This window comes from Oryzias melastigma, linkage group LG13, assembly GCF_002922805.2.
Source record: "Oryzias melastigma strain HK-1 linkage group LG13, ASM292280v2, whole genome shotgun sequence".
NCBI classification, from domain to species: Eukaryota; Metazoa; Chordata; class Actinopteri; order Beloniformes; family Adrianichthyidae; genus Oryzias; species Oryzias melastigma.
This window is the reverse complement of record NC_050524.1, coordinates 30857880-30871218: the sequence shown is the minus strand read 5'-3', so window position 1 is coordinate 30871218 and position 13339 is coordinate 30857880. Positions and strand designations below refer to the sequence as shown.

At 38.8% G+C, this 13339-nt stretch overlaps 2 protein-coding genes across 2 annotated transcripts; one reads left to right on the top strand and one right to left on the bottom strand.

The window, feature by feature from the left end:
• Nucleotides 1-82: 82 nt before the first annotated feature.
• Nucleotides 83-5161, top strand: siae (sialic acid acetylesterase). Its single transcript, XM_024276403.2, has 10 exons — nucleotides 83-530; nucleotides 638-799; nucleotides 1401-1555; nucleotides 2208-2346; nucleotides 2459-2627; nucleotides 2704-2789; nucleotides 2852-2985; nucleotides 3123-3277; nucleotides 4467-4653; nucleotides 4742-5161. Exons 1-10 carry the CDS (start codon nucleotides 479-481, stop codon nucleotides 5006-5008), a joined length of 1506 nt encoding a protein of 501 aa, XP_024132171.1. The 5' UTR covers nucleotides 83-478; the 3' UTR covers nucleotides 5009-5161.
• A 628-nt stretch (nucleotides 5162-5789) lies between these two features.
• tbrg1 (transforming growth factor beta regulator 1) lies at nucleotides 5790-13138 on the bottom strand. Its single transcript, XM_024278018.2, has 15 exons — nucleotides 12987-13138; nucleotides 12709-12851; nucleotides 12502-12559; nucleotides 12330-12412; nucleotides 12142-12178; nucleotides 11924-11986; nucleotides 11597-11833; nucleotides 11438-11508; nucleotides 11090-11325; nucleotides 10869-11005; nucleotides 10636-10782; nucleotides 8869-8966; nucleotides 7393-7503; nucleotides 6208-6353; nucleotides 5790-6046 (listed from the first exon to the last, which is right to left on the bottom strand). The coding sequence occupies exons 2-15, from the start codon at nucleotides 12825-12827 to the stop codon at nucleotides 5958-5960; spliced, it is 1632 nt and encodes a 543-aa protein (XP_024133786.1). The 5' UTR covers nucleotides 12828-12851; nucleotides 12987-13138; the 3' UTR covers nucleotides 5790-5957.
• Between the last annotated feature and the right edge of the window lie 201 nt (nucleotides 13139-13339).

The window sequence follows — 13339 nt, the reverse complement described above, 5'->3', positions numbered from 1 at the left end:
CAATAACTGACTTCCTGTCTAGTTGTCTCTGAAGACGGTTCACAACGTCAACAATTATTGATGGATCTGTATGTTATAGTGATTTTGGGGTTTTGGTTGTTTTCCTTTCCCACATGACCCCTCTTTACTGGTTTCACACGAATGATAATGAAATAATAAATAAAACAAAATAAAAATAAAAAAAAATAACAGAGCGAATTTCTGCTGAATGTCCAATATTCAAATAAATTCACATTGGTTAGTTACATATGATTTCACCAACAGAGTTTTCACAATTAGTATAACAAACAAAGATGACAAACGTGCTTTTATTTTGAAGGTGAGGTGAACCTCACGCAGCGTCACGCGACGATACTACAGAACTGACAGACGAATGTTTTAAGTTCCCCAATGCTCCTGTTTTGCTCCAGTCTTGCTCTTGTGGGTATGTGAGGACGACCAGGTACCGGGATAAACTAGTTTCCATTTGAGTGGCTTCATGTCTGCCATCAGAGCGGCTGTTCTCCTCCTCGCTGCTCTGTGCGGCTGCGGTGAGTTCGTCCGAGTACCATCCCGCGTGACTAAAATAGCTTAATAAGCGTTTTCTTTTGGCGCTGGAACAAAATCCGATTGAAAGAATGAAACTGTCTTTGGACAGACGGGAGCCTGCGCTTTGCCTCCTACTATGGAGACCACATTGTGCTGCAGAAAGCGCCGCAGAGAGCCGTGCTGTGGGGATACGCTCCTCCCGGGTCAAAGGTCACCGTCTCCCTGTGTGGTCCAGTCAAACAGAGACGCGCGTGCACCGCCGTGACTCAAGGTAGAACACGTGACTAGTATTTTCTGTCTAATGTGTATTAATCTAAAATATAATTCTACATTTCAAAATCAGTTTGTAAACGATTCTAATTAGAGATGTACAAAAATTACATTACTGTAAAAATATGACCCATGCTGTATATTACTGTTAAAAATAATAATTTAATAACTAGTTTTTATCACTTTTATGCCTAGATTTATATTATTTTGTGGCTGTTTTTGTAGATTTTTAGGTATTATGATCCAGAATTTTCTTCTGCTTGATGCAGCACTACATTATATGATGTTTATTTAATAGATTTTACAGTTGTTTTTGATAGTTTTATTAGGGCTGTGAACATTAATACATTAACACACACAATTAACGCGTCAATATCCTTTAACGGAAATGAATTACACCTCGCGGAGTATCAGTTTTTTGCTTTGCCTCAGGCTTCCGCTGCGTGCGTTAAAACACTTTGTCAAGGTATTATCCACCATGGTCAAGTTTTCAAGAGTGGAAAAAAAATGTATTTGCATTATTATAAAATGGGCTTCTAAAAAGTAGCTTCAGAAAAACCCCAAATTTGTTTCTGAAAATCAATTCTCTGCCTCTTTTCTAGGTATTTGGCAGGTTCTGTTGGATCCCGTCGACGCTGGCGGGCCTTACAATGTGACTGCAAGCACTCAGTTCAGCACAGCTGTTCTGACCGATGTGCTTTTTGGAGACGTTTGGCTGTGTGGAGGCCAGAGCAACATGTACTTCAAGACATCTCAGGTACTTTGGCTCTATCTTTTTTACTCGCGACGCTTTTCTCCTTCAGAATCTACGGGAATTATCATCTTAATGGTTGAAAAGTTACGGTAAAGATTTAGTGTTTAAGCGTCACTGGTGATGCCTCAGGTGTAAAAGGGTTAAAAAGTGTTCCCATCCTTATAATGATGCCGGTTTTAGGCAAAATAACAGGACATAGTTTCTGCAGAGCAGCAGGAGTTCATTAGAAATTGGCCTCTGAGTTGTGAGCGCGGAGTGAGGCTACTCTGATTTCCCATCATCCCTTAGTTTACACTCTCTTCCGCTAGCTTACAACCCCTCACATTGCTGGTGCAAGTTTTGATTCAGATTCCAGGTCAGACGAGGAAAACAAAGACGTTCATGGATCTATTTGTCTACAAGTGGATGCCTCAGAATGGATCGGAGAGCTTGTGCCCTGCTGATTGTATTTTTTGTCACTAATATAATCTTTCTCAGTTTTTTTGTCCAGATTCACAACTATTGAATAAAAAATACTGAGAAATGCAACTTTTAGCTTAATTTTCTTCATACATGTCTTCCATCATTAGAAAAAATGTCACAAGGACATGTTAAAAACACCATTAGTCGTTAATTAGTCGACTAATCGTGATTTGTCTTTCTTCCGCTCTTAAAGATTTTTAATGCCTCGGAGGAGCTGGCCCTGTCTGCTAAATATCCTCACGTGAGGACTTTCATGGCAGCGTTGAACTCCAGTGAAACCGAGCTGATTGATCTAATCCAAGTGGAGCTGCCGTGGTCCGTGCCTTCTGCAAGTAGGAGGAATTTTTTTTATTTATTCTTTAGAGCGCCGTTCACTGCAAACGTGATCTTGTCATTGTTTTTCATGACTGATTTTGTGAGTGATTCCGGTGGCTTCACCTGCAGGGATTTTGTCCGAGTTCTCTGCTTTGTGCTGGCTCTTCGGACGCTACATGTACGACAAGTTGAAGTACCCCATCGGGCTGGTGGAGTCCTGCTGGGGAGGCACCACCGTGGAAGCCTGGTCATCGGCGAAAGCGTTGAAGCAGTGTGGACTACAGCGAACTCAGGACAAGTCAGGAACACCTGATGGAGACACAACATCACAGTTTGTGTTGTGTGTTAACAGTTACACTGTTGCTTTATTCCAGCCCGAAGGAAAATAGTTCTGTCCTGTGGAACGCCATGATCCACCCATTTCGAACTATGACCATTTATGGAGCCATCTGGTATCAAGGTAAACTAGATGTTAAGAGAGTTCTGGTGAGGAAACTCTGTTAACAGATTTCATACTTGCAGGTGAAGCCAATGCAGAGTACAATAAGGACAAGTACAACTGCTCTTTCCCTGCTATGATCGATGACTGGAGGAGGGCTTTTCACAGCGGCTCGGGGGGACAGACAGCCGGCGACTTCCCCTTTGGATTTGTTCAAGTAAGCTCTGCACTAAAAAGGAAGAAAGATCTGAAAAGGATTTAAGTTTGAATCAATAAATCCTTTCAGAAAGGCCGTATAAATGACTATCTTTGCATCTGTTCTCCACATGATGGACGTTACTTCTGTAAGGGCAGCTGTGCACTTATAACAAAAGCGCCGTGGACGACGGCTTTCCTGACATCCGCTGGCACCAAACAGCAGACGTGGGATTTGTTCCCAACTTCAGGATGAAGAAAACCTTCATGGCTGTGACTCTTGATTTAGCGGATGAGGCGTCGCCCTACGGAACGTAAGGACACACGATTCAGCCGACTCAAGCTCTGAAGAATGTAGATCAAATATAAACTTCAGTTCATTAGCTGTGAATGAAATGTGCATTTTACAAAAATGATATCATCTGTGAATAATGCGAGTTTTTCTCAGGTTTACTTGGACTGTAATGCCTAACGTAGCCAACATACACTGTTCCTCCGCAATATCGCAATTCACCTTTTGTTGTTTTGTAGATTTTTTTTTCCTAAACACATTGACCCAGAGAAAGGGTTATGGTTAGACTTAGTGCACACCAGATGGTAACTGATTTTTTTTAATTGATGTAAATAAAAAAAAATAATAAATAACAAGGTAAAATGTTTTTCAATTTAAATTAAAAAAATATTGAACGAAAAATATTTTTTTAATCTAAAAATTGAAATAGAAACATATATTTTTAGATTAAGCTATTTTTTTTCTAAAAATTTAAGTAAAGACATTTTACTTTGTAAAAATTGAAGAAAATATTTTTTTTTAACTTAAATGTATTTCTTTTTTGCTTTGTTTTTACTTCAATGTCCCTTTAGGGGCTCCAGAAATAAAGATCAAACATTAATTGTGAATTACTTTTCAACAAAATACATTTAAAAAGCAAACTGAACCAGTCCTGATAAAAGGGTTGCCATTCTGGAAGCAAATAAACGTCTTCTTTGAAAAAAAATATTACATTTTAGAAGTGAAAGTAGATCAGATGTTTCATTATATCATTTACAATAGAATACACTGCACATCTCTTTTGAAGAGATTATGAAAAAACAATCCCACAATCCTTTATGCTCAGCAACATTAAAATAAAGAGAAAATTGTTTACAATTAACAATTATAAAGTGTAAATGTTTTATAATTCAACAGCATTCTGTGGAGAAACACAGAACATCATCTGTAAGTTTACCGCACAACTAAACCTGATGCAACCTAAGAATTCCAACAATATTTTAACCGTTTCTGAAGCTTTAAGACATATTTCCTGTTCCCTGAGGTTACTGTTGACGTGTTTACATGACACATCTGTCACTGTGCTTTCTGTTGTCCATATTTGTACATTTGCGTTTGTTTTAGTCCAACCATCTGCTGTTTCACTTACGTAGCTACAGTAGAACGATGAGTGGATTTCTGGACATCCATTTTTAAAACCTGCAGTGAAGTGATTTTCCTTTGGTTTCCAGGATCCATCCCAGGAACAAACAGGACGTGGCGTACAGGCTGACTCTGGGTGCCAGAGCGGTGGCTTATGGAGAAGAAGAGCAGCTCTTTCAGGGACCGTTTCCCTTCCAGATTTGGTCTTCTGACACATTTGTTAGAATAAACTACGACCAAGCAGTCTCTGTGAAACCTTCCAGAGATATCTTTGAGGTGAAGGTGGCAGCATGGACAGAAATCCGACATTTCTAGCATTTTTTTTGCCATCATGTCACTATTTCTTCTTCTTTTTGGGACGCAGATCTGCTGTTCTGTGACCACGGATCTGTGCGGCTCCTCGTCCCGCTGGGTTCCGGCGGCGGTTGTTGCCTGGAGTCCGTCTGCCGTGCAGCTCAACACCTCTTTGTGTCCTCCGTCTGCAGTGGCCGCCCTTCGTTATGCTTGGAGAGACTGGCCCTGTGACGTCAAAGCCTGTCCCGTCTACGGCGCCTCCAGCATTTTACCCGCACCTCCTTTTATTATTCAGAAATATGAGGCGGGAAAGAGAAACTTTTGGAGAAACGGGTAAAAAAATATCTAGAAGTTTGAGGGTTTAGTGTGGATTGCTGATCCCGGTTTGGCTTTACATCAGATCAGATTCAAATTTAAAGTAGGACAAATGTTTGGTTTGTATTGTGTTTACAGTCTATGGTGCTTTTGTAAATAAACACTATCAAAGTTAGACTTTGTTATTTCTTTGGCTCAAAAATCATTTGGCTCATTTCTGCAACAGTTAGAGCCCTTTGGTCCAGGTTCTTTTGGACCAAAACTCAGCGAGCCGCAAAATTTCCCTTTAAAGTTAGAAAAATACATTTTATTTGTGTTTTTGTGGTCATACTATTGAGTTTTTCTGTATATGATATATTTAACTTCTTTCACTTTTGAGAGTAAGACATTCAAGTTCCTTCAAAATAAAATACATCCTGTGTTTAATCAGATCTTCCAGCTACAGATTTACTTTAATTAAAAATGCAGTAAACATGAGAGTTTCTATTATTGACTTGCGTGTTCCGTCACCCTTTTTATTATTTTACTAGTGAATAAAAACATTAGAATCTAAATTATTTTTTAATCTATACATGTAAATGTATAGATATAAACCACTCTGACAGTAGATTAAACATCATTTTAATCAGTTAGGCCTCTCTGAAATGTCAGAAATCTCAACATAAATGAATTAATTAGTAAATTAATTAGTTTTCTGAAGTTTTCTTCAAAGCCAAAGAGGTACAATGGAGGAATAAAAGGCTCCGGAGCCTCAGGTTGCAGACCCCTGGTCTAAAGTAAACTTGAATTCTTCTACAAAGAGGTGCAGGAAAGGATTTTATTATTATTTACATGCTAAAGTCCAGTGATAACCATGAGTTGAAAATAGGAGTGGAGCTTCTAAAATACAACTTTGTCTCCATCTTCTGTCTGAATGATTTGCACAGGAAAACACTGGGGAATGTTGGTGATTTCTGTGACTTCAGAAGAACTCAGGAGCTGAAATAAGAGGTTGAAGGCTTCATGGTGGGTGAGGTGAGCTGCCGCTGATGGGAAAAACTTGGCGACTGTGACGTCTGACCTGAGGGAAGAGAAATAGGAAGTTGAACAACTATTCTTGAAAAAAAACAAACAAAAGAAAGCAAAGAAGTTTGGAGTATTGGAATGTGCTACAGTCAAAACACTAAAAACAAAAGTGCCGGGGAGTCCAGGAGAAGGTTTCTAAAAGAATGTTAAAGTCACCTGAGATGTGCTCCGTCTTGATGTTCCCGTCAAAGCTCTGATGTCGGAGGAAAGCTTCAAAGTTGACGGAGGCGTCGTCTTCTGACAGACTGTGAGGCACCTGGCCGTCGCCGGGACGACACACGTCAAAACGGATCCACCTGTAGCTAAAGAGTAAAAGCACAAGGCAAACATGTCACAGATAGGCCTGTGAAATTATCACATTAATCAGACATTTTAGCTCGTTATAAAAGGGTTAATCTCATTTTTGGGTCAGGTGGTTACTTCTGTGTGGAGCGGAATTCTATCCTCCTCAAACTGTGGTCATTTAAGAAAAATATAAATATTAAATACATTATTAGAATTTAAATTGTTTTTAATAATGAAGCAGAAGTTTATTTTTTTAAAAACAAAAATGTCTAAATAGATTATTCCCTCTTCGGTGTTTCATTCCTTCCTTCTTAGATCCTTTTCTTTATTTCTTTCCTGCTTTATCCCAGTCTTTAAAATGATCAAATTCAGACAAAAAGGTTAAAGTAAACTGTAAAATCACTACTGTCTTGTTTTTGTGGTAAACTGTGTAATAAGGTCCACCAACATTTGAATTATGTCATCAATAAGAAGTTGTGTTCAATATTTTTGGATTGCTCAGAAAAGTGTTCCTACTGTTTTTTTGATGTGGTAAATTAGAAATTTCTGGACCGGATGTTTTTTTAAATTTATTTTTTTAATTTATTTTGTGTTATTTATTTAAGACTGACAGACATTATCCCATCAGTGGTTTAAAAGTAAAGGTTAGAAGTTATTTATAACAAAAAAAAACTTAATAAAGCCACCATTTTAGCTTTATTTTGACCTTTTGCTGCACTACAATGTCACAAACTTAAATAAAATACCTCAAAATGAGGTGTTTTTTTTACAGCAACTATTAGGTTAAAAATCATTGCGACTAAAATCAATTCAACTAACTACAGTTCACGATTAGTTAATCGCAGAAACGAATTAATCGCATGACAATACTAGCTACAGACATGGAAAAAGCGAGTAAACAACAGAATCATAGTTTATGGACAAAAGTTGCTTGAAAATGAACAAAAAAAATAACATGCAGGCTACTCAGTTGAAAAATCACAACTGAATTTTCATTGAATACATTGTCTTTTATAGCCAATAAGCCATCGTTAGTGCCTGCAGTGGATCATTTACTTGCTGCATTTGCGCGCTCCGGGACAACTCTGGATGAGGTTCTGGATCGTGGGATGAGAGAAGCCGAAGAAGTCTGCGCCCGACGGCACAATTGGTGTAACTGACTTGGAGCTGTGAGACAGACAATCAATGTTAGGAATAATGAAATTGATCTTGTTTTGCAAATGCATCCATCCATCCATCCATCCATCCATCCATCCATCCATTTTCTTGTCCGCTTCTTCCCTTTCGGGGTCGCGGGGGTGCCGGAGCCTATCCCGGCTACTGAAGGGCGAAGGCGGGGTACACCCTGGACAGGTCTCCAGTCTGTCGCAGGGCCTCAATCACACACACATTCACTCTCACATTCACACCTAGGGGCAATTTAGAGTCACCAATTAACCTATGAAGCATGTTTTTGGACGGTGGGAGGAAGCCGGAGTCCCCGGTGAAAACCCACGCATGCACGGGGAGAACATGCAAACTCCACACAGAAAGGTCCCAGCCGGGAGTCGAACCGGGGCCTTCTCGCTGTGAGGCAAGAGCGCTAACCACTGCGCCACCGTGCAGCCCTTTGCAAATACAGTCTTGGAAAATTTAGATAATTTGAAAACAGTCCTGACACACATTTCAAACGATGTTGCTTTGACCTGACCAGGAAATAGGTCATTAGCAACGCCTCTTCAAGCCTAAATTTGACCAATTTTCTATGAAATCCTTGTCGTTTAAGAAACAAACCTCTAGTTCAGACACTAAAGGGTAACCAAACAGGGAAGTTGGAGGCTGACTCCACCCACAGCTGAAATGTGAAAATCCAGTTAGAGGGGTGGAGCTTGGGAACAGGACTATTATGACCACTGGAGCTGCATATCATGACATGGGAATTCTGAAATGACGAGGGACTTAATTGGTTTGACCAATCACAAAATTCAGCTGTTATACATCGATTCAACCTGTAGGGGGCAGCACATAGACGCTTTTTTTAATTATACATTTTCAAGAATTAAACAAGTTTATTTTCATTTGTCACAAATGTGTCAATGACCAATAGACAGTACTTTTAAAGGCCCATTTTTAGGGACAAAAAAAAGTTGACTTAGGGATTGGTTACCCTTTAAAGAATATCATAAAAAGAATGAGTGAATAGTGGAATTTATTGAAGATTTCCATTTCTCCTTTGATTTACTTGTTCAGTTTCTTCATTTTTTGAGGACACTATGCAAACCACATGACTGGAGACGTTTAAATTTATCTAACAGCTCTCTGAACTAATTAAAACAATAGTCAGGGATTTACTGTTTGAAGATTACTTTAAATTATTGCAAAGGCTCAATCCTTTGAAGATGAGTTTTTCAAATCCAAAGCTATCTTAACCCACAAAAACTACTGAACTTTTCCATTTCTAATCTTAAAGCAAAAACTTCAGTCAAACGAAACACAATCAGGATCTGATTAAAGTCCTGTTCTTCATCGCAAATCCTCAGTCTGTTACGTTACCTGTTAGACGTAACAGTTTTGAGTAAGTTTGAGTGGCACATCAGAGCGGAGGACGCCACAATGGCGTTCTGCGGGTCTTCTTCAGGCACGATCTCGAACTAAAGATGTGGAAAACAAGAGGAAACAAATCAAACTCCAAACTCAGCTGCAGTAGTTCAGACTTTTTCAATTAGGCTCAACTAAAACACTTAAATCTTGAATATTTATCTAAATTGCTTTAACCCTCTGGAACCGACGGACACCCTCAGCCATTCTGCCAAGCAGCTGCGAGATCAACGTGATAAAACTCTGTCTAAAATAAACTTATTTAAATATTCTGTGATTGATTTTTATTGAATTAAAGAGATGATATCGAATTTATTTGTCGTTTTAGAATAAAAAAGATCTTTTATTTCAATAAATAAGGCAGAAGATGAACGAAGAAGATGACTGCAAAACAGGTATGGCATTAAATTTCAGCCAAAAGTCTCCCCCGAGCGCATATCAAACTCCACGTACACAAGGAACGTTCAGCAGGCGCAGGACAGTCTCCACGCCCGCTCCTCTATTCCTGCACACTTGTGGAGTATTCTTACGCTCCTGTGACCTCTCCTGTTCACCTGTGAAAGTATTCTTACGCTCCTTAAACTAGTACTGCCCCCTCGTGGAGGACTGCGCGCTCGTGGATCTTCTCCTGCACGCCTGAGTGAAACTCGATATTGAAGGAAAAACCGGGAAACACTATTATTTGTTTTTCAAATTAAAACTAAAAACGAAAAGGGGGAAAAGGGACAGCTTTATTTATTTATCCATTTCTAAACTAAAATTTTTGATGTTCCTATTAAAAAAAAAAAAAAAAAAAAATCAAATATGAAGCAAACACATAATGAACGTTTAAATCCATTTTCTAAGAAAGAGTTCAATCACAGGTGGTAAAACACAAGAAGAGGAACTCTTAGAAAATGAGTAAACGTTCATTATGGGTGGAGTGGATGTAGTTTGGTGTCAGAAATCTTAACAGTTTTAATTTAAAAGTTCTTTGTTCTGTTTTTGATTTAATACTTCAATAGGAACACAAAGATTTGATCAGTTTTTGTGTAATAGTTCAGAAAATTATAATTATATGAAAAAGTCCTCTTTTATTTTTTTTTCTTAATTTATTTTACTTTGAAAAAAGAATGATGCAAACATCCAGTTACGGATTCAGGGAGCCACAGAGATCTGGACAGGTGGATTATTGCGTGCATCCAGAAACGGGCGCGTCTCAAATCAAGTGTTTGCCGCGGCCCGCCGGTGAGACAGAGACATTTTTTTTGTGATATCTGTGATGTTCATCTATCAATAGAAACTGTTCACATGTTCAAAGAAATTTGATTTTTTTTTTGCATTTTCATTCAAAAACATGTTGATTAGTTTGTTGACAAAATTTGTTCTTGTTCTTTTTATAAAATTACACCTAAAAACTTTCTTTCTGTATTGTAAAAACAGTTCATTAAACATTTTTGAGGTTTCCACAGCTAAATGAATCCCATTTTTAATGTAATTATCTGTTTTTACACGATTTCATATCTAGTGTGTGAATACAACATGGAAAAATGACAAAATAAAGGTAGTGTAACATAGGAGAGGTTGTGCTGATTAAAATGATACCAGATAAGAGAGCAGGTAGTCTTTCAAGTTCAAAATACAGAGATAAATACAAAAGTAAAAAAAAATGATTTTAGGCCTTCGGTTTCAAAGGGTAAAGGAGAGGAATTTGACTGAGAACATTAGAGACAGCGTGTGTACCTGAGGACCTGCCCCCCCATCCTTGATCTGGCATGTGTAGAGACACTGCTGCTCGGGGTTTTTCATGCTTGCATAGATGCGAGTGCTGCAGAAGCCCACGGGGTAGATGGCGCACTCATCGTGGAACAAGACTCTGTCTGTGATGATCTGGAAGGCATTCACAAGTCTATTCATGGATTTTGTTATTTTACTTTAAACAGATATAAATAAGTAACAATCTCTGAAATGGTTACCTCCCCCAGGCTGTACACCGTCAAACCTCCGAGGACGATGGGAAAGACGGGACGACCCGAAGAATCCAGAGGAATGGGCTGCACCAGCTTTCGTGATCCATCTGCCAGCTTCCTCTTTTTTGAAATCTTTTTCGGACCTGAAAAACGCAGTTTCAGAAACGTCTCAGATCACTCGCTCACGCCGCGCCGCTCGAAAGGCCTGCGCTTGAATCAACTATCACCTTCTTCTCTTCCGTTTTCTCTTCCTCGCTCTTTTCTTTCCTTCTTGGGTTTCTTGAGCAGTGCTTCCTCTCCGGCAGATGATATGAAGCTGTGGGTCGTGGTCAGACCTGAAGCCCCTGATGGACCGGAGGATAACGCCACGGACGGCACAGGTGGAAGCGAGCTGGAGCTGGGCGTTGGGAGGATCTCGCCCTCTGGCACAGACTGGTATTGGAGCAAAGTCCTCAACAAGAACCTGAAACAGAACAACAAAATTGGGGTAGGGGTTGTGATTATATAAAAAAATAAAAAATAAAAAAAAAATAAAAAAAATAAAAATAAAAAGATTTTAGACAGGATATCTGTACCTGCGCTCTTCCTTTGCTCTCAGGAACTTCTCCTCAATGTGAGCGACTTCATCGCAGAGAGCTGCATTTTCCTGAGGATAAAATAGCAACAAAATAAAAGCTCAAATAAAATATTTTTTTCTATTTTTTCCTTTGGAGTTGGATATTCTGTGTTCTTACAAATATCATGGCCCGTGCTGCTTTGCGCAACCTCAAGTACTTGAGTCTGTACTTCTCGCTCTGGGTTTTCCGTGGACCTCTCCTCATCTTGGGTTTGTGCTCGGAAGAAACGGAGAGTGACGGATAGGCATTCACAGAGGCAGCAGAGCCGGAGCTGGACGTGGCACTCGTCTGCGGCGATCCGAGGAAAGCCTGGGAAGTGAAGGCCTGCAGAGCCTGCTGCCGCTCCTCATCAGTCTGATATTAAAAAAAGAAAAGATATGACAGAAAGCCTGAAAAACAGAGTCAATGTAGCATCAAAGTACAGCAATATCTCAGAAAACTCACCAGTAATGCAAAGACTCCGTTTCTGTTTTCAATCCTCTTAAACCTCCTGCTGCCTTTTTGAGTCTGAAACAGAGATGTGGCATGTGGAAAAAGTATGATTCCCAACAAAAAGGTCTGTTTTTGAAATCATCAAGTAAAGAAATAGAAAGGACAACTTAACTTATTTTTTTCTAACTAATAAAGTAAAAAAAACAAACACTTGCATTACATATCCTTACCTCACGATACATCACAGCTTCCAGGCTTGATTTTGCACTGTGAGTAAAAAATAGACATTTACTTCTTTAAAAACTAATTTGTCACAGGTTCTGATGATAATATAATGTCTAAATCATCAATTTATAATACAAAAGGGTCCAAAAGTCTAATTTTTATACTGAAAAAAAGTGAAAAAAGATAGATGTACTTGGATTGAACAAGCCCCCTGTCAATGATTCTCTGTTTGATTTCTTTTATGTGCATGGGGCGTCCAGCTTCCTCCAGGACAATCTGTGTGGGAAAAAATGGAAAGCAATAAAACTTTAAAACAAACAAACAAAATTAAAAGAATATCACATGAAAACACACAGGGATTATACCTGCGCAGCATCAAGCCAGGTGAGGTTTGGTTTCTCGGCAATTTCATTGGTGGGTTCACTAAAAGCAGAACGTGTGAATTTAGCATTTAAAACTTTTATTGAAACAATATTATTTAAATCTCACAGCTAGACACTCGCCTTTAGATTTTTTTTTTTAATTAAATAACAGAAGACGTGCATTAAAGACTACTTCTGTTTATCACCAACCTCTCAAGGGTCTCCGCAGCTCCAGACAGGCTTGCAATGCTTTCCAAAGCTGGAAACAGCGAGTAGCTTCCCTGGCCGTCTGTCTCCATCTCGGACTCGAAGGTGTTGAGTGATTCCATGAACGACTGGGATAAGCCTTCGTCCTAACAGAAAATTCACAAACCGAAATGTATAGTTATGGCTGAGCTGGAAGTATATTATGCGTTGTGAAAATTAAACTATGTTTAAGAGGGTGTTCACAACAATTAAACGTTACAATTGTGAAAATAAAAAAATACCTGTTTGTATTTGCGTCCCACTTTAAGCGTCCGTCTGAAGCGGAACCTTTGTTACGCGACAGTCGTTGAATTAATTCCGGTCATTCAACACTTTGCCAATCGTATCTAAACTAAAATAAATAGTGTTTATATATCATATATTTTAACATATAATTATTGATTTAAAATAAAGCTAAACACTAGAATTAAAATAAAGAAACAAGTAGGGGGGTATTTTTCGCTTGTACCATGTATACAGGATATCCGGTCCAGGAGTAGGACACTTAACAAAATAAAAGAAAACAAAAATGCACTTTTTTAAACGAATGAATATGGTTTTGCTATTGTTTTCACGGTGCTAAAAAATGTTTTTT

Excerpts from the sequence above, each read along its gene's own strand:
- siae (XM_024276403.2), top strand. The coding sequence starts at position 479 with ATGTCTGCCATCAGAGCGGCTGTTCTCCTCCTCGCTGCTCTGTGCGGC. Across the intron at positions 800-1,400 it reads GTGCACCGCCGTGACTCAAG|GTATTTGGCAGGTTCTGTTG; the intron begins GTAGAACACGTG and ends CCTCTTTTCTAG. Across the intron at positions 2,347-2,458 it reads GTGGTCCGTGCCTTCTGCAA|GGATTTTGTCCGAGTTCTCT; the intron begins GTAGGAGGAATT and ends CTTCACCTGCAG.
- tbrg1 (XM_024278018.2), bottom strand. The coding sequence starts at position 12,827 with ATGGAATCACTCAACACCTTCGAGTCCGAGATGGAGACAGACGGCCAG. Across the intron at positions 12,179-12,329 it reads AGGGGGCTTGTTCAATCCAA|TGCAAAATCAAGCCTGGAAG; the intron begins GTACATCTATCT and ends TTTTACTCACAG. Across the intron at positions 10,783-10,868 it reads CGGTGTACAGCCTGGGGGAG|ATCATCACAGACAGAGTCTT; the intron begins GTAACCATTTCA and ends AATGCCTTCCAG.